We start from the raw sequence: 22,970 nt of genomic DNA, 5'->3' as shown, positions 1-22,970 counted from the left end.
AAAAGAAAAATTTAGTTAACTCGATTATTTTTATTATTTAATATAATAATTGATAATTATATTTTTAATAAAAATATATTAATTAATTATAATTAAACCTGAATAATTTTTCACCCAAATACCTGTTTATGATTATTATATGAATGAAAGAACCCGATAGGCACGTTCTCCCAATTTTTTTCTTACCTCCCTTTCTTTAATCGTTTTTCTGTGCAATCACATGCTTACCAAAAATACCTGAAAGCCTGCCACGCAAAGCATGACGCTGGATACTAACAGCTGGCAGAGTGTCGTGTACTTGAAAACCTGCTCCATCTTCTCGCTGTACCAGATCAGCTCGTGATGCATTAACACGCACTCTCTAAGTTTCTTGTATACTCTCTGACTCCGTGTTTTTATTACGTCGGTCTCTTTGGCGCTCTTGAGAATACTTTTTAACCGGCGTTGCAAAATTTTGAATTGGCCGGCGGTATGCAAATTCAGTAGACCCAAAAGATTGTCGAAGCAACAGAAGCAGACGCCACAATTAACAAGCACCAAAATCTGTAAAATCGTATGTTTACAAAGAAAAATTTACGGTAACCATCAGATTAACGATTAAATGCGTCAGTGGCACATTCAATAATTCTGCTGATTCTCATTACTATTTTGAAAATTCTATTACAGTACAAAAAAAAAAAATGTTGTATTGTATTCGATTCTAACAATGTTATGCGCTAATTTAATATACTATCGTCATATTAGGGGGACCGGAAAGTAATGTCGTTTTTTTTATTAAATTTAAACAAATTAATTTTTAACATGTATTTATTTTCAATCTATTATATAATTACCTTCATTTTCAACAACTTTTTGCCATCTACTTCTTAAATTTTCAATCCTGGATTGATAAAAACTAATGGGTTTTTGAGTAAAATAACTCGAGATGGCATTTTGCACAACATCTAAATTTTCAAATTTTTTCCCACTTAAAAAATGCTGTAATGATCGGAATAGATAAAAATCCGATGGCGCAAGATCGGGCGAGTATGGTGAGTGAGGCAGTATTTCCCAACCTAACTCATTAATTTTTTTTAAGGTTTGTTTTGCGCAGTGTGGTCTTGCATTATCGTGTTGCAGAATAACGCCTTTTCTGTTGACAATCGCTGGCCACTTTTTAATTAAAAAAAAAAATTGATTTACTCGATCCAATTGTTCACAATAAAGGTCTGCATTCACAGTTATTCCATGTTTAAGCACTTCAAAATAAATTACTCCGCGAATACTCCACCAAACACACAAAAGCGCCTTTTTGGGGTGTAAACCTGGCTTAGCTAAACTTTGTGGTAATTCATTCACAGAGAGCCACTGCCTTTTGCGTTTTAAATTTTCATAAAGAACCCATTTTTCATCTCCAGTGATCAAGCGATCAAAAAACGCTTCTGTGTTGTATCGCTGAATCAATAAGTTGCATATGGTGGACCGGTTAGCTTTATTTTCTTCGGATAGATTATGCGGAACCCAAACACCTGCTCTGTTTGTTTTTCCAATTTGATGCAAATGCTCTTGGATGGTCGACCAAGGTTGATTAAGTGTATTCGACATTTCCTCGATTGTCTAAGACGGATTTGTTTCCACTATTGCCATTAACATGTCATTGTCTAAAGTTACTGGTCTTCCGGATCGATGCGAGTCAGAAAGATCAAAATTACCAGATTTGAACTTAGAGAACCACCTTTGACATTTACGAACGTCTAATACATTTGGATAAACATCGCAAATGTTACTGGTAGCAACAGTTGCGTTACTACCTTTGCGAAATTCAAAAAGCATACAATGCCGGATATGTTCTTCTTCGGGTATTAAGCTCGCCATTTCACTATAAATTACAAAAAAAGTTTTAGATTTAAGTACTTTTAAATAAAAAGGTCACTCTAACCTTAAAATGTCTTTGGAACGACTGTGAAGTAGGCAATGAGCTAATAAATAACAAATGACTATAGGTATGCGCAAAAACGACATTACTTTCCGGTCCCCCTAATATTATGATTTTTCTATGTTAAATTAAATTCAATTATTATGTGTTGTCGCATACTTTTCTCCTCGTGGAGGAAAGCCGCGAGCAAAAAGGTCGAGCGCGGATCTAGAATCCGCGCTCCGCCGTTGCACGAGGGGTAGCGGGAAAAAAGGGGTCACGGGTTCTCAGCTGTGTTTCGACGCGAGACGGCGTATTCTCGCAAAACCAAAATTGAGCGCCAGGCACGGTCTTTGCCGTGCCGAGATACTTTACGCGAATTATAAACTTCTTTCCTAAAATTTATTGAAAACTTTAATAGCCATCACGCGTGGGGACTAACGCAACCGAACGGAGAGAAGCGGGATTAGGCGGACGGAATTCACGGGCGAACAGAAAAGTTGACGGTACAAAATAATTTTACCCGGAATGCGAAGAATCTTAACAATAAAGCCGTTTATTACGGTAAACAAAAATTAACAACAGAAAAGAATAAACAAGGTCAACCTTTGCCTGATCGCCTCAATCATCAACCGGTTTTCACACGAATAAATCCCGAACAGTTACCTCAGCGTCGATCCCGGTATTTGTCAACTCACGTACCGGCCCTGTTTTGGTGTCAGCCACGCGTTTTCCGAACACGCCGTTTGTCTTCACGGGACACCGCAACAAAAAGAATTATTTCGCGGAATGTCGCCTGTCGCTAACAAAGTCGTGAGCCCTAATTTTCAGTCTCAGCCGCTGCTGAGGGCTCTCTGTGCGGGCGCGGACGTCGGATCTGCTAAGTACGCGGTCCGCGACAATATTACAATCTCTACGCAGGCTGGTTCTCCACGGGACTCGGCCGGTGACGCTCGGACGCTCGTCAAAAGCCACTTGCTAAATAAGTGTCTTTCGCTTACTCCGTGGCGAGTCACCAAAATCTACCGGGCCCGGATACCTGTTCACGTGGCCGGGTGTCGTTCGAGCACGTGGCCGCCTCCCCGAGGAACGAAGGGCTTTACAAAGTAAGAAAAGCCGCAAAGCGAGTGAAAGACCTCACCAAAAATACGCCTTCTAGACCCCACAGACCTCCTGGCTCTCCTTCTGGCGCTCTCCGTCGGCGCCTATGTATCTTGCCCTTGCCTTCGCTGTAGTGAGCGATTGGCTTCTATCACGCTTATTCACTCGCTACGGTGGTCGACTGCTGTCGTCGCCGGTTCGCACAGAAGAAAGCGAGGACCGCGCAAAATTTTGGCACGAGGCCCGGCGCATTCCCACCCGCGGATCTCGCGGACTTTCCGCGCGCGATGCCGCCGTTAGTTTCCCGCGGGCGCAGCTGCGTTCGCAGGGCTTTATCGATGGCTAACAGATCGGCGCGGGTTTCTGTAGAAAAGTAAGTTTCCGCGTATTCTTAGATAAGAATTATAAGGGGAGATAAGAGAAGTATCGTGGGACTGTGCGTTTTTTTCGATGCTTCGTCTCATGCAATTGTCTTCAAATCGTCAGTCTGCTTCGAGCTGTATGCGAGTTAGGATCATATATTTAATACTTTTTCTTCTAAATATATTTGTTTCTTATATCTTATACACTGTGTAACTTTTATTTAACAAAATTATACAACAGTTTCGAATAGTTCTTTGCCGATTCTCTGCCGCGTCAATTCTCCCGCAGACGATTTTTAGCGACGAGGTGTGTTTGTGTGCCACTTCCTTGTCCTGGGTTTTCTCCGGTGCTTTCGGGACAAGAAGCCTCCCATCCTGGGCACTGCCTCTGCATTGTCGTCCCTTCGGGGAGTTTGTTCTCCTGCGTCTTCTCCCGTCTTCCCGTCCGCGACTCCGGCTCTCGCGTCTTCCGCTCGACCGAGCACTTTCCGCAGAACGCAACGGTATACGGTAGCAAACAAAAATTTGTTACAATTAATAAATTAATTTCATACGCAGTGGACCCTCCGAGAACCCGCCTACTCCGCAGTCTTAACCATCGACGGTCTGCCGGGCGCACCCTGTGACGGTCGCGAGGAGCTACGCCGAGGCAGCGAGAGCCGCTACGTCACAGTGTACATCTTTACTTCCGCCATTTTCTAATAAATGGTTGTAAGGTTAGTGATTTGTAGCACGTGGTTGTAATACGTGCTATTAATTAGGTTGTACCATCGTAATCAGAAGAGATTATAAGCACTTTACCAATATCGTCCAATTAACAAATTTATTAAAAAATATATGATATAAGTTTCCTGGCAATCCGTCTTATTCCTTTCACAGTCTAATAGCAAATGCTAATACCGGCAAGATCGAGTTTTCTTTATTCAGTGCGCGCATTAATACATAGTGGTAGGTTAGAGAGAAAAAGCGGATGTTGCCACTAGAATATGTAGCAGTGAATGTGAAGAATGATGCAAGCTTACAAGTAACTGAAATAAATAAATTTGAAGAGTCACTTTTTCTTAAAAAATATTGGCAAATAGTGCTATTTCCAACAAATTTTTCAACAAAGTGGATTTGGTGACCTTCATACCTCACTTTAAAATCAACCGAAAGTTCTTAAGAAAATTCTAAATAATTTTTTGTTAGAAAAATTAAAGGAAACTATAGAAAATAAGAACACTAATGTGTCTTTGATCAATTTAAATATTTAAATAATACGTGGTAATTGAGAGACTAAAGAATTGGAAGAATCACAAAATGTAAGTGTTAAAATTAAGGGCAAAACTCTACCAAAATAATTAATTATTTTAAAAACAATTAACTTAGTTTCCCTTTATGTTTTATTGGTGCATTTTTGCTACAAATGTGGACGCATTGGCTATTGAGCGGCACATGGTGGCAAAATCTGCACGAATTACTTTTGCAGAGAATTAATATCAACTGCTTATTTATAATCTTGATAGATAAAAACAAAAAATATACAGAACAAAAAAGTACTCTGTTTGGTTCTCTAATTCAACACTGAGTTCCTTTTTAATGGTTTGGTCACCTTCTCTCTTTTGCGTTTTCTTTCAGTCTGCTCTACTATTCCGACATAATCGATTGCCACTCTTTTAGTACTAAACGGCAGAGCTGCATCTTTTTGAAACTTAACATTGCGCGCTATATTTAAACGTTATATAAAACTAAACACTACTTTTTGTTGCACCGTGGCCGGTGCACGGGGTCTGTCCTTTGGGGCTGTCGGGAGCGCGTAGGATGAGGATGGCAAGTAGAGTAGTTTTTGCAGAAAAAAAAAAAAAATATATATATATATATATACAGGGTGTTTGAAATAAGGTTTCCTTCCCGGTAACTGTAGATAGATATCGGGAATACAAATCGAAAAGTCAGATATCATTTAGTGAAATTCGTAACCGTTACCGAGTAAGAAATTACTGAATTTTGACGAATTAGCGCGGAGCACATAATAAGTCGGGCGCGGCAGGTGAGAGCGGGTGGGCCTTAGGGAGAGAACGGGGGTGAAACGCCGCGCGACGTGTGGGGTGGGGGTGGGAGGAGTCAACGCGAGGTGTGATAGACAATTGTCGCGCGGCGTTTCACCCCCGTTCTCTCCCTAAGGCCCACCCGCTCTCACCTGCCGCGCCCGACTTATTATATGCTCCGCGCTAATTCGTCAAAATTCAGTTTAATTCCAGTTACCGGGAAAAACACCATTTATATATATATATATATATATATATATATATATATATATATATATATATATCTATCACCTTTATTAGTACACTTTGTTCTTGGACTTTCGTTTCCGATTGCAGAGCGAACGGTTGTGTGTCTGAGCGAGTGCATGTAGAAAAAGGTCTTGTGGGAGTAAAAAAGTTTTTCAGAGGTAAAAGGTTGGTTTGAGGGAAAGAGGGAAGGGTCTTTAAGGAGGGCAAGTGAGGGTAAAGAGCAAAGGTAAGAATAAAGGGAAAAATCGGGGAAGATATAAAGCGGAGTTCTTTTTGAGGTTAGGTCGGCGGTGACGGGGAAAAAACCGTGTGTAAGGCAAAGGAAAGGAGGAAGGCAAGGGGGTAATGGAGAGAGTAAGAGGTAACAAAGACAAAGGGAAAAGAGATAAGGAAAATTGGAAAATGAGCGAACAGGAAAAAGGAATTGTGGAGAGTGGAAGTGAGGAAAGAAAAGAGGAAAAGGGAGAAGAGAAAATAAAGAAGAAAATGGGTAGACCTGCAAAGGTAGAACTGTTAAGAAGGGAAAGGGCCAACAGCTTGCCAATTATGGAAGCGTGGAAGCAAGGGGAGAAAAGGAAGGAAGGCAGGAGGAAAAAGGCGAAATAGAGGGTTTGGAAGGATTTAGGAAAAGCGTAAAAGTTTATAGATCGCCGGTGAAAGCAACAGAAGAAGGTGGTGAAGGAAGAATAAGCAAGGAAGGTTTTGAAGAGGTGATAAAGGAGATGAGAAGTGGATTCGCAAGGATCCAAGCGCAGCTGGAGGAAGTAAGGGAAATAAAAATACAAATCAGAAAGGAAATAGAAGATTTGAAGAAAATATGGAAAAAAGAGAAGATAGATTTAGAGAAAAGAATAGATGGGATGGAAAAAAAATAAGGGAAAAAAAATATGAGGGAGGTAAAATGGAAATACCAGCAGAAATACAGGGAAAGGTTTTAAGTTTGGAAGAAAGAACGAGAATGTTGGAAATGGCAAAAGAAAGAGAAAAGAAAGAATGGAGGAAAAACAATTTAATAATAAGAGGTATAAAGATAAAAAGTGAAGAAAAAAAGGCGTTGAAAGAACAAGTGGGAGAAATAATAGAAGCAACAGGTGTGAAAGCAAAGATAGAGGATGTAAATAAGATAGGAGGAGTAAATAAAGGAGGTTATGGTATGGTGTGGGTAAAGATGGAAAACTTTAAAGAAAAACTGGAAATATTAAGATGCAAGGGAAAACTAAAGGACAGGACGGAATGGATAGGAGACGATCTGACAGAATATGAAAGGAAAGTGGAATGGCTCATAAAGAGAGAAGCGGATAGATTGAAAAGAGAAGGAAAACAGGTAAAAATAGGATACAAGAAGATATGGGTAAATAAAGAAATGTGGATATGGGATGATTTGAAGGAAGAATTGAGAAAATGGGATGGAGCGAAAGAGTTTGAAAAAGAAGGAAATAAAAGGAAGAGGGTGATAGCAGATAGATTAAATGCAAGTTTTTGAAAAGGGGCGGAAGAAGAGAAGGAAATGAGTTGGAAAAAGTGGAGAGAAAAGATGAGGAAGGAGGAAAAGAAAAGGATAAAGAAAAAAATGGAAAAAGGAAAGATAAATAGAAAAAAGAAAAAGAAAAGGGGAAAAAGGAGAGAGGAAAGGAAAAGGCGGAGATAAAAGATAGAAACGTGAGAATAGTTTTTTGGAACGTGGCAGGAATAGAAAACAAAGATGAAGATTTCTGGAAGAACATGGAGAAATGGGAGGTGATTTATATGTGTGAAACTTGGTTGGAAGAAAAAAAATGGAAGGGATTAAGAAGCAGACTGCCAAAGGGCTACAAATGGATAAATAAGAGGGCAGAAAAGAAAAATAAGAAGGGGAGGGCAATGGGGGGAATGGTGATGGGATGGAGGGAGGAATTGGAAGGAGAAGGAGAATTAGAATTTGAAGATAGGAAAGGAATGATAGGAATAAAGATAAAAAGTGGAAAGGTATGGTGGAAAATAGCAGGGGTATATGTAAATGAGGTATTAGAAGACATAACAGAGAATATGAGAAATTGGATGAATGAAAAAGAGGAAGGAACGAGATATCTGATAGGGGGAGACTTTAATGTGAGGACGGGAGAAGAGGGCGGGCTATGGGATGATGAAAAAGAAGAAGAAGATAAGGAAGAGAGAAAAAGGAAAACAAAGGATAAAAAAATTACAGGAAAAGGAAAAAAATTTTGTAAAGCTTTGGAAGAAGCAGGATGGGGAATAGTCAATGGTTGTACAAGAGGAGATGAAGAGGGTGAATGGACATTTGTAGGGGGAAGAGAAAAAACAGTGATAGACTATGTGATCAGTAACGTGGAATCAAAAGGAGAAATAGTAGAAATGAAGGTGGGGGAGGAAGTGGACTCAGACCACTTACCCTTAATAGTGACGATAAAAAGGGAGAGAAGAAAGAGGAGAAAATGTAAATATGGTATAAAAAAGAGCACTAAACTAGCTTGGAGTGAGAAGGAGAGGAAAATTTTCAGGGAAAAATATAAAGAAAAAAGAGAGAAAGAAAACAATACGGAGGAACATTGGAGAAGTTTTAGTAAAGAATTGGAAAAAACAAAGAAAGTAGTTAAAAAGGAAATGAAAAAAGAGGAGGGGGAAAAACCAAAAGAAAGATGGTGGAATGAGGATTGTAAAAGGAAAAATGATGAAGTGAAGGAAGAAATGCTAAAATGGAGGAAGGGGGAAAGGAGTGAGGAGAATTATAAAAAGAAGAAAAGTGAATATAAGAAGCTATGTGAGAAGAAAAAATTGCAAGAAAAGGTGAGATGGGAGAAAGAAATAGAAAAGATTAGAACAGAGGGAGAAGTATGGGAAGTAGTAAACAAGGAAAGAAAAAAAAGGAAGGAAGTAGAGGAAAAAATAAAGATTGAAGAATGGGACGGATATTTTAAGTGTCACGTGCTGACAAATTTAATATTTAAAATAATAAACTGTGGAAATAAACTTTGGAATGCAACGAAATTTAAAACCAATTCTATTTAAAGAACAACAAGTGACTGACACCGGGTGGGACCGAGCCGGTTACCATCGGGGACCGAGGCGAATAAGCTATATGATTTTATCGATCGAACATCAACGGGTAGAGCTGTTACTAATTAGCTATATGAAATTATCGATCTTAAAGTACCCTTCCTCCTTGATTTCAAAAGAGGTGGTGAACCAAGTCTTTAGCGGGGACAAGGGGATCCACATTCTATAAAAGAACGTGCGAAGAAGCGCGAGCAGTTAGTTAGTCAGTTAATTAATTAATCAATCAATTGCGAAAGAATACAGAGCATTGTGAATGAAGCGATTGATGGTCAGAAAGAGTTGTTTGATTCCGATTGAGTTTAAGGAATAATTGAGCGAGAGGATCAAGGAAGTTGAGCTAAAACTTAGAGATTGAAAGTAAAAGATCTTTGGAAAGATTGTGAGAGATTTTTAAAATTAATTGGATATTTAAGGTAAATATTTTATTTAAATAAATTGTTATTTGATAATTTAACTTTAATATTTTATTTTGATTTAACTTGATTTTGGTGTCGGAATTTTTAAATTGAAAAGAGTTGAGTTAAATATTATTTATTCCTTGGAGGTGTTTCTGTAGAACCTCGCGGACGAAGAGTGTCGCGTTGGGTTTGATCGCTTCTTTATGGAGCGCGCGCAGAAAGATTTCCGAAGATTTTCTGCTGCCGCCGCTGAATGAATAATTTAGATTTTGAAATTTCTAATGAAGAAACGCGCCGGTAAACGAGTTCAAATAAAACGACTCCGATACCAGGTCAAGAGAGCCCTTGAAACGAAACAAAATCCTTTCTCCTTAATCCAGAAATTAAAACAAATAACTGAATTAAATAAACCAAAATATAAATTAATTTTGATTGATTTCCAGATCAATTATCCGAATTTTAATATAATTCCTAAAACTGATCCGCGTTTTGTGACTTACAGAAATCTTTATCTTTTCGGTCCAGACGATTAAAAGCAAAGAAATAATCTTGCAATCCTTGTCCGGTCCCGGGTAAAGTTCTTAAATGAATTGACTAATAAACGGACTAAATAATTACATTTATCAGGACGTGACATAAGGAAATGTTAGGAGGAGTGGAATGGAGAGTAAGAGAAGAAATAGGAGGAGAGAGAATAGAAGACAATGAGGAAGATATAAATAGAGAAGAATTTGAAAATGTAATAAGAAGGTTGAAAAAGGAAAAACAGCAAGAAGTGATGGTTTAGAAAATGAAATATGGAAATGGGGGGGGGGAAGTAAAAGAGAAATTATGGGAAATGTGCAAAAGGGTATGGAGGGGGGAGGGGATGCCGGAGGAATGGAGAGAAGGTATGGTAGTTCCGGTGTTAAAAAGAGGAAAAGGTGAAAAAGTAGAAGAGTATAGAGAGATAACGTTGACACAGACTGCGTACAAAGTGTATGCATCTGTGTTAGCAGAAAGATTAAGAAAGGAAATAGAAGAAAAAGGATTATTACCGCAGAGTCAAGCCGGTTTTAGAAGAGACATGGGGACAGTGGATCAAATATATGTGTTAAATTACCTGCTAAATAAGAAGATAAAGGAAAAGGAAGGAAAAATGGTAATAGCGTTTATAGATATGAGAGCGGCTTTTGACTCTGTAGACAGGAGAAAATTGGTGGAAACAATGAAGAAAAGAGGGGTAAGGGAGGGATTGATAAGAAGGTGTGAAGAAATATTAGAGGAAACGGTGAATAAAGATAAAGAAGGGAAAAGTTTCTGGACGACAAAGGGAGTAAGACAGGGTTGTCAGCTTAGTCCTAGCCTGTTCACACTCTTGTTGGCAGACATAGATAGAGAATTAGAAAAAAGAGGATGGAGGGGTATAAGAATAAAAGACAAGAGAGTTTACTCGCTGGCGTACGCGGATGACATTGCGCTACTGGCAGAAAATGAGGCAGGGATGAAAGGAATGATTAAAAACATGGAAGAATATGTAAAAGAAAAGGGATTGGAAGTGAATGTAAAGAAAACAAAGATAATGAGGTGTAGAAAAGGGGGAGGGAGATGGAAAAAATCTAAATGGGTATGGAAAGGGGAAGAAATAGAGGAAGTAAGAAGTTTCAAGTATTTGGGATACATAATCATGAGAAATGGAGAGCAGAAAGAGCATGTAAAGGACAGAGTAAAAAGAGCGGCAAGAATAATGGAGCAGGTGTGGAGTATAGGTAAAAGAAAATTCGGAAAAGACTGGAGTAAAAGAATATGGCTATTTGATAAACTGGTATGGTCGGTTATTAATTATGGCGTGGAAATATGGGGATGGAAGGAAAGAGAAGAGGTGGAGATATTACAGGAAAAATACTTGAGATGGGTGCTGGGAGTAAGAAGATATGTACCAGGATATATGGTGAGAGAAGAACTACAGAGGGATAAATTGAAAGATAGAGCAGAGATGAGAGCATGGAAATATGAAAAACGGCTAGAAGAAGGGAAAGGAGGAGTTCTAGCAAAATGGTGCTGGGAAGAAATGAAGGGAAGAGCAAGGGAGGGAAAAAGCAAAGGAAAATGGGAAAAAGAAAGAAAGGAATTTTTTGAAAAATTTGGATGGTCGGGAAAAGAGGTGGAAGATTTAAGAGAAAGAGGGGAAATAAGGGGGGAATATTTGGTGGAAAAGGATAAAGAATGGCAAAGAGAGGAAAGATGGAAAAAAATAAGAGAGTCAAGATTTAATAAGTATTATAAAAAAGTGAAAGAGGAAGGGATACCAAGATATTTGAAATTGGAGTGGAAGGAAGAAAAATGGCAAAGAGTGGCAAAATTTAGATTAAGGGAGGAAATGAGAGGAAATAAATATTGGGAGGGAGAGGAGAAAAGAAAATTTAGAATTTGTTTGAAGAAGGAAGAAACGTGGGAACATATATGGGAGGAATGTATAGACTGGGGAAACGAGAATAGTTGGGAGGAAATGGTGGAGGAAATTCTGGGAGGGGAAGGAAGGGAGATTGATTGGTTGGAAAAATTGGAAAGAACAAGGGAAAAAAATAGGAGTGAATGAAAGTATGAAAAAAAAAAGCGTCGGAAGCGGGGGTCCAAAGATAGAATTTAAGGTAGAATTAAGGCAAAATAATGTAAAGAATGAATGGATGTGTGATCTCTCTCTCTCTCGATGCGTAGGTAATAGAATAGGAAAAAAGGCGTAGGATATAAGTTTTACTTTCAGGAAACGGCTGTAAGAAGAAAGAAGACTATAAAAGTAGAAATAGTTTAGAGATAAGAATGAAGTTTTAAGATATATTTTATAAAATTGTAAGCAGAAAATTGGGGAAGCGAAAGTCCCGGTGTACCTCCAAGGAGAAAATAAACACCTTATACAGGGTGTTTCGGATCAATGGACTTTCCCGAATATGGTAGGTAGGTCTCATCAAGACAAATCGAAAAGTCCAATACCATTTTACAATTTTCGCAATAATAACCGAGATATGAGTATGTATCTTATTACCGATTTCGGGCGGAGCATCGGTGCCTTTCTCCCCACTCGACGCATAGATTGGGCTAGAGGCGTAGCTTCAGTGTACGCGAGCGAGGCGAGGCGACGACGCGCGATCGAGGCGAGACAACGATGTACGCGAGCGAGGCGAGGCGACGACGCGCGACCGAGGCGAGACAACGATATACGCGATCGAGGCGAGACAACGATGTACGCGAGCGAGGCGAGGCAACGATGTACGCGAGCGAGACGAGGCGACGACGCGCGATCGAGGCGAGACAACGATATACGCGATCGAGGCGAGACAACGATGTACGCGAGCGAGGCGAGGCAGCGATGTACGCGAGCGAGACGAGGCGACGACGCGCGATCGAGGCGAGACAACGATATACGCAAGCGAGGCGAGGCAACGATGTACGCGAGCGAGACGAGGCGACGACGCGCGAGCGAGGCGAGGCGACGACGCGCGATCGAGGCGAGACAACGATGTACGCAAGCGAGGCGAGGCAACGATGTACGCGAGCGAGACGAGGCGACGACGAGCGAGCGAGGCGAGGCGACTATGTACGCGAGCGAGGTGTAATGAATACGCGCGAACGAAAACAACTTACGATTTCTTGTCTAATTATTTGATAATTTCACGGTAGAAATGCTATCGTTTCCACACTACGTTTTGAAGTAGATAGCTCAGTGCGTTTTTTTTAATGTGGTCTCCCCAGTAGGCCTAATCCACCCGGAAAGCTCAACGCAAAAATTGTTCGAAGTGCCTCCCTTGTGCTTGTAGGCACAGTTCGGCTCTCCGAACAATTTGTTGCGTTGCTCTTTCCGCTATGTCAGGCGTGATCGTATGGAAGGCCGCTATAATTGCATTGCGGACCTCCTCAACTGTACGATCACGCATATGTTCTATTTTTGCCTTAATGTGGCCCCAAACAAAATAGTCCAGCACGTTCATGTCCGGGGAACGTGCTGGCCACGAAATTGGCCCCCCTCGCCCCATCCACCTATCAGGAAAATTATTATTTAATACATTTCTCGCGCGACGGGAAAAGTGAGGCGGAGCGCCGTCTTGTTGCAGGATCATTTTTATTCTTAAATCTAATGGAATGTCTTCCATAAGTATTGACAGAGTATTTTGCAAAAAGTCTGCATATAACTCGCCATTAAGCCGTGGAGGGAGAAAGAACGGCCCGATCTGAAATATGTCAATAAAAATTTTGCAAATTTTAATTATAAAATAAATTTTTACGCATTAAAAATACTTACAACTCGACTTCCTATTACTCCTGCCCATACATTTAATTGCCACCGGACTTGGAAGGCGCCCTGGCGAATGGACCGCGGGTTAACGTGATCCCACAAAACGAAATTTTTGGAATTAAATATTCCGTTTGGGGTGAACAACGCTTCATCCGTCCATAATATTTCTCCTGGAAATAATTCGTTTCGCCGGCACTGGGCAAGAAATCCTACAAGTATTTAATATTATTTGTAATTAATTTTTATAAGAAATCTCGTACTTTGAAAAGAAAAAAAGGTAATACCTTGACAAAAGATGACGCGTTCTCTTTCGTCGCGTGGTAGAAGCTGGTGCACCCGTTGTAAATGAAACGGATGCAATCCGTCTTCTTTTACCACCTTATGCACAAACAAAGGCGAAACACCGAAGATTTCGGTTACGCAGCGGATAGAATTTGTCGGGTCTTCATAAAATAATTCTAAAATGTCATCGGCGCGATTAAAGTTTCGCCGTACACCACGATCGACTTGCAACCGATTTTCTCTATTGAAACCTAGGTATCCCGTCTCTCTAGCACGACGAAGGCAGCGTAAAATAGTTCTGGAAGACGGTCGCGCTCGGTGCGGATATCTTTCCGCGTATACACGCACTGCCTGATTGGCATTTTCACCCGCTACACCATAACAAATTAACATGTCTGTTAACTCGGCCGTTGAAAACTCCATCGTTAAGCGATACGATACACCGTAAGACACTGTGTCGACAGGCCGAAGCACATGGCACGCCACGAAAAACAATTGAAAATCGAGAACATTGTGCTGCTACGGAACGAAACGCTCGATATCGGAATCAGTTACTTTAGAGCATTTCCGTATGTGTCGATAAATAAGCAAAGTAATTGCAAGTTTTAAATTTTTGTTGATTATTACTAAAATAATTTTATAATTTTATTTTTTCTGGATTGCCATGTTCTTCAACGTGTCGGCGCATTGCGATTACGGTGTATCTTTTTATAATGGATTTTACAACAGCCGAATGTACTGATATGCTAATTTGTTCAATCACACCGATGAAATTTTAAATGCCTTTTATGAAGACCCGACAAATAGTATCCGCCGCGTAGTCGATATCGTAGATGTTTCGTCTTCCTTACATTTCATTTACATTTTTTTTTAATTTACAACAAGTGCACCAGCTTCTACTACGCGACGAAATACAAAGTACGAGATTTTTATAATAATTATTTACAAAAAATACTTGTACAGTTTCTTGTCCAATGCCGGGAAACGAGTTATTTCCAGGGAAATACATTTTATGGACGGACAAAGCATTGTTCAGAAAGTAGTTGTAAGTATTAGTAAAAATTTATTTAATAAATATTTATATAAATTTTGTAAAAATTTTATTGGCATGTTTCATTGTCAGATCGAACCGTTCTTTCATCCTCCATGCCTTAATAGCGAGACAAACCATTTTCCGGCAAGACGGCGCTCCGTCTTATTTTTCCCGCCACGCGCGTCTTAAACAATAATTTTCCGGATAGATGGATGGGACGAACAGGGGGGAGGGGCAGGCAAATGCGTGGCCAGCACGTTCGTCGGACATGAATAGTGTGGAAACGATAGCGTCTCTACCGTGAAAATGTTAAATTCGGAAGTTGTTCTCGTTCGCGTGTAGTCATTTCACTTCGCTTGCGTACATTGTCGTCTCGTGTCGCTCACGCGTCGTCGCCTCGCCTCTCTCGCGTACATCGTCGTCTCGTGTCGCTCACGCGTCGTCACCTCGTCTCGCTCGCGTACATCGTTGTCTCGCCTCGCTCGCGCGTCGTCGCCTCGCCTCGCTCGCGTACACTGAGGCTACGCCTCTAGCCCAATCTATGCGTCGAGTGGGGAGAAAGGCACCGATGCTCCGCCCGAAATCGGTAATAAGATACATACTCATATCTCGGTTATTATTGCGAAAATTGTAAAATGGTATTGGACTTTTCGATTTGTCTTGATGAGACCTACCTACCATATTCGGGAAAGTCCATTGATCCGAAACACCCTGTATATATATAGTACACTTCGTTCTTTTTTCTTATCACTTGCCCACGCTCCACTCCGCTGTGTAATTGCGGGGCCTCGTCTAAGCAAGGCGTCTATTTTTACCGGCACGCAACAGATCTCACGTTACGCACGTAAGGTGATTAACAACTGCCCGTCGCTGCCAGTCCGCGGGTATTTAACTCAGGCGCTTATTCGGTGTCAGCGGATTACATTGTCGTAACTCGGTTACTGGCGCAATGCAATCTGTTATTCTCGGTAATAAGGTCTCGCAACCCTTTATTCTTATGATATTTATTTATTCGGTCTTTCAATTTAAGTGGGTTGCTGATATAACTTCTTTTTAATTTAGTTGCGAGGTTTTATTTCGTACTACTTACTTAATCTTACTATTGTAATGGGTTTCGAGCTACAACATTTTCAACATTAGTCATATCAGTAAATTTTGTGAAAAGCCAGATACCTGCCTTACCTGTGGAAATTCTCATTGTTCCTCAGTCGATTCACCATGCTCTTTACCAAAGTCATGTGTAAACTAAAGACCTACATGGATTATTGGACCAAAGAAATCCAGCTTTTAAAAGACATATGAAAATCTGAAGAATATTGGCCTTTAACAAGCTACCATTCTTTAAGGTTAAAAACCTTTACGAAGGCAACGAAAGTCGTTATTCTCTGGTGTTTTACGCTCGACGAAGAATTTTTCTGTTCTCCTTGGAAGGAATCAGGACGGCGATGCCATATTCACTACTGGACGAAATCTTGGAAGTTCTACTGTGAGGTCTTTCAGGAACGTGATGAGAGAGAATCATCCTCAAATATTCAAATTAGCTATTCAAAATATGATAATTGCATAGAGATAGGGAGCCAGCACCAATGACTTTCCGAAGGTTTTAGTTGGCGATCATTGTTTATGAAAAAGTTATAAACAAAGAAAGTTTCAAAAATATAACAGATATTTTGAATATATTAATGAGTATGTTAAAGATTTGTTTAATAGTTAGTAATGAGCCCGCTGCGGGACAGCTTGTGATCGATAGTTTAGGGATTGATATTTACTTCAGCGTTCGATTATCGCCTTTGATTCTCGAAGACGATACCAGCTCGAGTGGACCTTTCTGTCGAATCATCGTACAGAGTTCACAGTGTGTGCCTCGTGTACTTCTCGTGTGCAGTTTGCTATCAAATTCTCATTAATTATTACTCATTCAGTTCGACTCATCTCATTGTCTCTTCAATTACTTAACAAAACAATAGATTTGCTCACTTCCAATTTTGTGTGCAACTCAAGAAAACTCACGGGTCTGCACGCAGCGTGTTGAGCCTCGTGCTTAGTATACTGGCAGCTTCATCAAGTGCTCGGCCCGTATTAATTAATATAATTGTACGTGGTAGTGTAAAATTAGTGGTGCAGCTAAGAACTATAAACTGTAATTACTCATTGACAAAGACATTGTGAACACTCATACGTAAACTCAGTACAAAGGATCCCGCACATATCTTATGAAAAATGGCTCTTGGTTAAACTCGCTCAAATTTTGCTATCTTCTAGAATTTGTTATTCTGAACAAAAGTTTCCATGGCCGCAACAAGATCTGACGAGCCGTTTTTGCTCTATAAAAATTCCAGTATCGGTAATAATAGTTTAATCGTATACGTATATGAGACTATTATTACTATTTTTTTCGAATTACAGTACTTTTTGAGTTAATTGTTAAAGTACAATGAAGTTCCCAGCTCTTAGCATTATCCAGGATCAACGACATGGACGTGGCGGGAATCTGATCTCTCAAAATAATCACCTTAAATGATACTTGGTTTTGCAAGCAGTTTTAAATAATAATAGAGCTTGTTGATTAATATATTATGTGCTAATAATAAAAGTAGATGTGTATAGGCGGGTTCTGGACAAGTTCGTATTAGTGTGTCAGTGTAACCTATGGCGAGCAGTAATGACGTCACGCGGGGAGAGGTGTTTTTCCTGGAATCGCCTTTTTGTCGGCAATTCTCAGAACTGAATGTTTATAAAAATAACATCAACATAAAATTTGTAGAAAAAATTGATAATTGCTATTCGCCACTTAAAATTTAATATTTTTATTTAATATTTATTATAATAAAACGCTTTGTTAGCTTGCCTGGTTTCGCAGCGCCAAGTTTTTTTTTTCTTTACATTATCTCATTAGTTTTATAAAGAGTATTTATTATTAAAGTACACATTTTATGTTCTATTTTGGGGAAGTTTCTTTTGGGGGGAGTTTTGATTTTGTTTAAATATAATTTCTATTTTCTTCAGGTTCTTGGCGCATTTATTTGATCTCATTAATTTTATGAAGAGTATTTGTTATTAAAGTACACATTTTATGGTCTATTTTTGGGGAGTATAATTTTAAGGGAGTCTTTTTTTGGGGGGATTCTTGGTTTTGCTTAAAAACTTTTTCGAGGACGTTTTTCTTGCTCGCCTATATTTGGCGCTTTTTTTGAACCTTTTTTTTAAAGAAGGTCAGTTTTTTGAAGAGGATATCATTCATTTTGTATTTAAAATCTTTTTGGGGGGAGTCTTGGTTTTACTTAAAAACTTTTTTAAAAAAGCTTTTCTCGCGCACTTATACTTGGCGCTTTTTTTAAACTTTTTTTTTAAAAAGGTAAGTTTTTGGGAGAAATATCATTTATTTTGTAGTTATAGTATAATCTAGAGACACGTTAGTGTTTTGCGTTACGTGCACAAGCAGCGTGATCAAGCGTGTCATTACGCGACATCTTTTATTCTGAGCTATTGAGATGTTTGGATCTCAACAACGGTCTAACCGATCGCTTTCTAAACGTGTTCCTTTATATATAAGTTTGTACATAAAATACACGTTTTTTGTTTTATCTATTTTTGCTGTACGATTGATACTTTTTAGAACAATGTTTGATAAAATTGATGCTATAACAAGTTCGGGGTAAACTTGTGTCAATATACAAAGAAAAGAGAGTAAAAAAAAAATAATAGAATCAAGATTCAATAAGTTCTATAAAAGAATTAAGAAAGAAGGGGTACCAGAGTATTTGAAAAAGGAATGGAAGGAAGAGAGATGGATGAGAATGGCAAGATTCAGATTAGGAAATGAAATAAAGGGATATAGATACTGGGAAATTAAAGAAGGAAAAAAATGCAGGATGTGCGGAGAAAAGGAAGAAACATGGGAACATGTATGGACAGAATGTATAGATTGGGGAGAGGGGAGAAATTGGGAGGAAGTAGTAGAAGAAATTTTGGGAGAGGAAGGAAAGGGAGAAAAATGGTTGGAAATATTGGAAAGAACCAGGGAAGGGATGGGTATGAATGAAAGTATGAATGGATAAAAAAAAAAAAAAAAAAAAAAGCATCGGAAGCGAGGGTCCAAGATGAATGAATGAGAAAAGTATGACATGATTTGTAGGTGTGGGTGAACGTGATCTCTCTCGCTCTCTCTCTCGTGCGTTTTGGCGTAGTTTTAAGAAAAGCGTGCAAAAAGGCGAAAAAAAAGCGTTATTTTCTGTAAGTTTTGTAAGTAAAGAAAGAAGAAAAAGGCTTGAAAAAAGAAGAGAAAAATTAAAAAGAAGAAAAAAAAATTGTAAAATGTAAATTGAAAATAGTTGCATGAGTCCAGAGATTGTTAAAAATAAAATAAGCGGTATAAAGAATGTATAAAGAAAGTAGAATGGAAGGAAAGGTTTTGGGTATAAAGTGTAAAAGAAATAAAAAAGAATGTAAGAAAAATGGAAAATGGAATGTATGGGTGTGGAAGTAATTATTGAAAAAGTAAAGTGTAGTAAAGTAAAGTAATGTAGTAATGTAGTAATGTAATAATATAGAAGTAGAAAAATGTAAATATGTAAATGAAATGACTAGAAACGAAAAGTCAAGTGTACTCCAAATAAGGAAATAAACACTCTTATATATACGTAGAATAATATTATTTCTTTTTACTGCTGTTTTTTCAATTTTCATAATTATTTTTTATTTTCCTTACTGCATATCCTTTGTTAATTAACTGAGTTCCTATGTCTTCTTTTTCTTCTTGTCCTCTTGATATCTTGGTGAATGTAACTGCTACTTCTTCATAGTTGATGACTTTTTCTATTCTTATTTTTCCTTGTTGTCCCTCCAAAAGATAATTAATCATTTTATTTTCCTTTTTATTCCAACCTCAGCTTGTTTTTGGTTCAGTTTGGGCTAGTTTACATTTGATGATTTGCCATGGGGTCTCTCTGAATCTTTCTTCTAATTTATAACAATTCAATTTTGATCTTAAAACTTCTTGTGCTGAGTCTTTCAAATGTATTCTTATTTGGTTAAAATCTATTTCCTCTTCCACTCTTCCTCTTTGCCATCGTCCTTTTTCTTTAACTGCAACCGTTTTTCTTTTTTTGATTTCATCTGGAAATAATATGTTTTCTTCCTTAATTCTTTCCATTCTCTTCCCAAAATAATCCATCAATTTCTTGTGTTCGTCCATTCCATTTTTGAATTGTATATATATCGCACTTGGTGATTCTACTTTTATTACTTTTACTTGCTGCTGCGTTTTCAATAGCCTCATTAAATCGTGTACTTGGATGTAGCTTTCCATTTCTATAAGAAAAATAATTTGTTATTTATTTTTTTTTTTAATGATTTCTATATTTAATTTTGGTTTTCTTGAATTAAAATAAATCCATATTATTATTTACTTTATTGATTTTATAAACGTGGATAAATATTATATTGTTCATTATTGATCTTCCTTTCTGCTGGTTTCCTCTCTTCTTCGATGGTATAACGCGCTGTTAATTGTTGTTCCTGGCGTAGCTTTTCTGAATCTTTTTGTTGTTCATTCTTGATTTGATTAATTTCTTCCTTGATGTCTTCTTGTTTATCGTCTTCTTGATTTCTTGTAATTTTCTTTTCTTCTTCATAATTTTTCCTTTGCGCTAAGTGTATCAACAGATTTGTAACAGAGTCCCAAAATGCTCCAATTATGCCCCGTTGTCTCGTCCGGATGGAATAATAACTATGTAGTCGTGCTTTGCGCGCCATCTGACAACAGTTTTCAAAAAACTCCAAGCGAAAAAGAGAGTCGCTGCGCGCGGCTTGGTACTCGCGCGCCTTCAGCGCCTACGCTCGTCATTGTGTTCTGTTCGCTTATCGTGACAACACGTGTTAGCTCACTTTTCCGGTTTTCTCGTGTGGAGTGATTTTCAGGATGCCTAAGCATAAAGCACACAGGCGTCACCATTCGGCTAAACACCGACATTGTTCTCCGGACTATTCTTCTGAGGATGAGAGGTCTCGCGAGAATTCGAGCCACGCACGTGCTCGCAATTCCTCTTGAGACAAGGAAAATTCTTCTGGCCGCTCTTCGAGATCTCGTCGGCGCCCTCCAGATTCTTGCACGCAGGTGCTCGAGCAGGTCTAGAACCTCATCGCCAGTCTTCAGAGACAACGACATTTGGAGGTTAGATCACCCTCAGGTTTTTTCTCGCCGGTCGAGTATCGCTCTCCTTCTGCTGAATGCACGGAGTTGGCCATAGAGCCGTTAACAGAAGCACAGACGGTCGCTCAAGCTGACCGGGGCGTCGAACCAGGTATGTCCACTTGTCGACCCACAGCCGTGGCAAAGAGTGGACATAACCGACTGTTCCCTTCTGTTCTTTCTTTTTCAGTGCTCTCTGAGGTTGCCACCTCTAATGTCGAGCGTTTTCTCAACCGCTCAGTGCAGCTAGATCTTCCAGCAGAGCCTCCCGTTGACACGCAGAATTCTGAGGTTCTTGATTTTGCCACCTTACTGTTTGACGGAGATAAACCTTCTACTCCATCTACTTCTTGGAACGCAGTGATGCTGGGAGCAATCCAGACTGAGGCGAGGAAGGGCATTAGTGAGGATCTGCGTTCAGCCTTACTTTCTAAGCATCAGGTGGGAGCAGATTTGTCCGCCTTGGCGCCACCGAAGCTGAACAAGGAGTTAATTTCCGCTTTGGCTCCTTCGGTCATCAAGCGTGATGAGCACCAAGTGCATTCACAGTCTCAGGTTGCCGCTTGCCTGAATGCATTCGGCACAGGCATCTCCATTTTATTAAGGCCTGAGGTTTTTCAGGGGCTTGCTGAGGAGGCCCGCTCTGCCCTTCCCCTTCTTTCAGAGAGCATGCACCTTTTGGCGGACCACCAATTTAAATTGTCTCTGGGCAGAAGAGCTTTTACGAAGCCTTCCTTTAACATCATTGGGAAGAATGCTGCTGAGGCTACAGATATAGATGAGTTTTTATTTGGCCAGAACTTTGCCGAATCATTAAAGACGGCACAAGCTTGCAAAAGGACTGGTCGAGACATCTCTAGGACGACGTCCCTCGTGGCAAAGAAGTCCCAAGAGCCGGCACGCCAAAATCAGTCCCAACGCTCTTCTCGTACGCCTGCAGCAAAACCACGCGGTTCGGGAAACCGCAAGGCTCTTGTTCTCCAAACAGCGGCTCGCTCGACAGGAGCCTCCTACCGCAAGAGCCGTCAACGTCCACGCTCACGATCCCGGTCTTGCCACCACCGTTAAGCGAGGTACGTACTGCAGGTCGTCTACGTTTTTTCTTCGACCAATGGAGGCTCATCACCGAGGACCAATTAGTTCTTGAGACCGTTCAGGGCTACTGTTTACCTTTTGAAGCCACTCCTCCTCCTAGACCTTCTTTACCGGAGAGAGTTTTTTCGAAAGCCGACCAGGTCTCTTGTTACGCAGAGATTGAGCGTCTCCTGCGCAAGGGAGCGATAAGGAGGGTCGAGCCTCGTCCTGACCAATTTCTATCCCCTTTTTTTCTCGTCGACAAGTCGTCGGGTGATAAACGCTTTATTCTTAATCAGCGCGATTTAAACGTTTATCTTGAGCCGCCACATTTCAAGCTCGAGGATTGGCATACCGTTATTCGACTTTTGTTACCGGGCTCGCAGATGGTTTCCCTTGATCTTGAGAACGCTTACCTCCTGGTGCCTATTATTGAAGAGCATAGGAGGTACCTCCGTTTCCAGTGGCGTAATTCTACTTATGAATACGCTGTTCTTCCTTTCGGCTTATCAACGGCGTCTTACATCTTTTCTAAAATTATGCGCCCGGTTTTCTCTCATTTCCGTCGTGGTGGTTTCCAATCAGTAATTTATTTGGATGATTTTTTGCTATTTGGCTCTTCCGCTGACGAATGCTGAGCCAATCTCAACGCCACTCTCAACCTTCTGCTTTCTTTAGTCTTTAGGATTAATTTTTTAAAATCTAATTTAATTCCTTCAAATTCCTGTACTTTTTTAGGTTTTCTTTTCAATTCTACGGATCAATCTGTTTCAATTCCCCCCTGCCGTCGAGAAAAATTATTGGCTCTAACGTCTGACATGGCTCGGAAATCCAGATGCTCCATAAGAACTTTCACTAGTTTCATCGGTTCGCTCATCTCTGTTTGCCCTGCCGTCCAGTACAGCTTGTTATATACTAAACAGTTCGAGCGCGAGAAGTTCTTAGCACTGAGCAGATCGGGCAATAATTATTCTGCTTTTATGGATATTCCGTCTTATTTAAAATCCGATTTCTCGTGGTGGATCAAAATTTTCTC

General features: G+C 39.7%; 2 protein-coding genes across 2 annotated transcripts in view; both read right to left on the bottom strand.

Moving 5' to 3' along the window:
* Nucleotides 1-1,584, bottom strand: part of LOC139110451 (odorant receptor Or2-like) — a 2,085-nt gene extending 501 nt beyond the window's left edge. The window contains exons 1-3 of the mRNA XM_070670259.1: nt 1,183-1,584; nt 834-978; nt 229-566 (exon numbers count right to left, since the gene is read on the bottom strand). Of these exons, the coding sequence (XP_070526360.1) occupies nt 229-566; nt 834-978; nt 1,183-1,584 (885 nt within the window). The remainder of the gene's footprint in view (nt 1-228; nt 567-833; nt 979-1,182) is intronic.
* A 17,971-nt stretch (nt 1,585-19,555) lies between these two features.
* LOC139110450 (uncharacterized protein F23F12.8-like) lies at nt 19,556-20,641 on the bottom strand. The gene is made up of 3 exons (XM_070670258.1): nt 20,557-20,641; nt 20,097-20,318; nt 19,556-19,980 (listed from the first exon to the last, which is right to left on the bottom strand). The coding sequence occupies exons 1-3, from the start codon at nt 20,639-20,641 to the stop codon at nt 19,556-19,558; spliced, it is 732 nt and encodes a 243-aa protein (XP_070526359.1).
* Nucleotides 20,642-22,970: the final 2,329 nt, after the last annotated feature.

The sequence above is a fragment of the Cardiocondyla obscurior genome, linkage group LG20 (genome assembly GCF_019399895.1).
Source record: "Cardiocondyla obscurior isolate alpha-2009 linkage group LG20, Cobs3.1, whole genome shotgun sequence".
NCBI lineage: Eukaryota > Metazoa > Arthropoda > Insecta > Hymenoptera > Formicidae > Cardiocondyla > Cardiocondyla obscurior.
The sequence above is the reverse complement of the archived record's forward strand: the minus strand, read 5'-3'. Positions and strand labels throughout refer to the sequence as shown.

What these genes read in the sequence shown, in the direction of transcription:
- LOC139110450 (XM_070670258.1), bottom strand. Translation starts at nt 20,641, where the DNA reads ATGTCGGTGTTTAGCCGAATGGTGACGCCTGTGTGCTTTATGCTTAGG. An exon ending in CACACGAGAAAACCGGAAAA is followed by an intron (nt 20,319 to 20,556) that starts GTGAGCTAACAC and finishes TGATACACTTAG; the next exon opens with CGCAAAGGAAAAATTATGAA. An exon ending in ACAATATAATATTTATCCAC is followed by an intron (nt 19,981 to 20,096) that starts GTTTATAAAATC and finishes TTTTTCTTATAG; the next exon opens with AAATGGAAAGCTACATCCAA.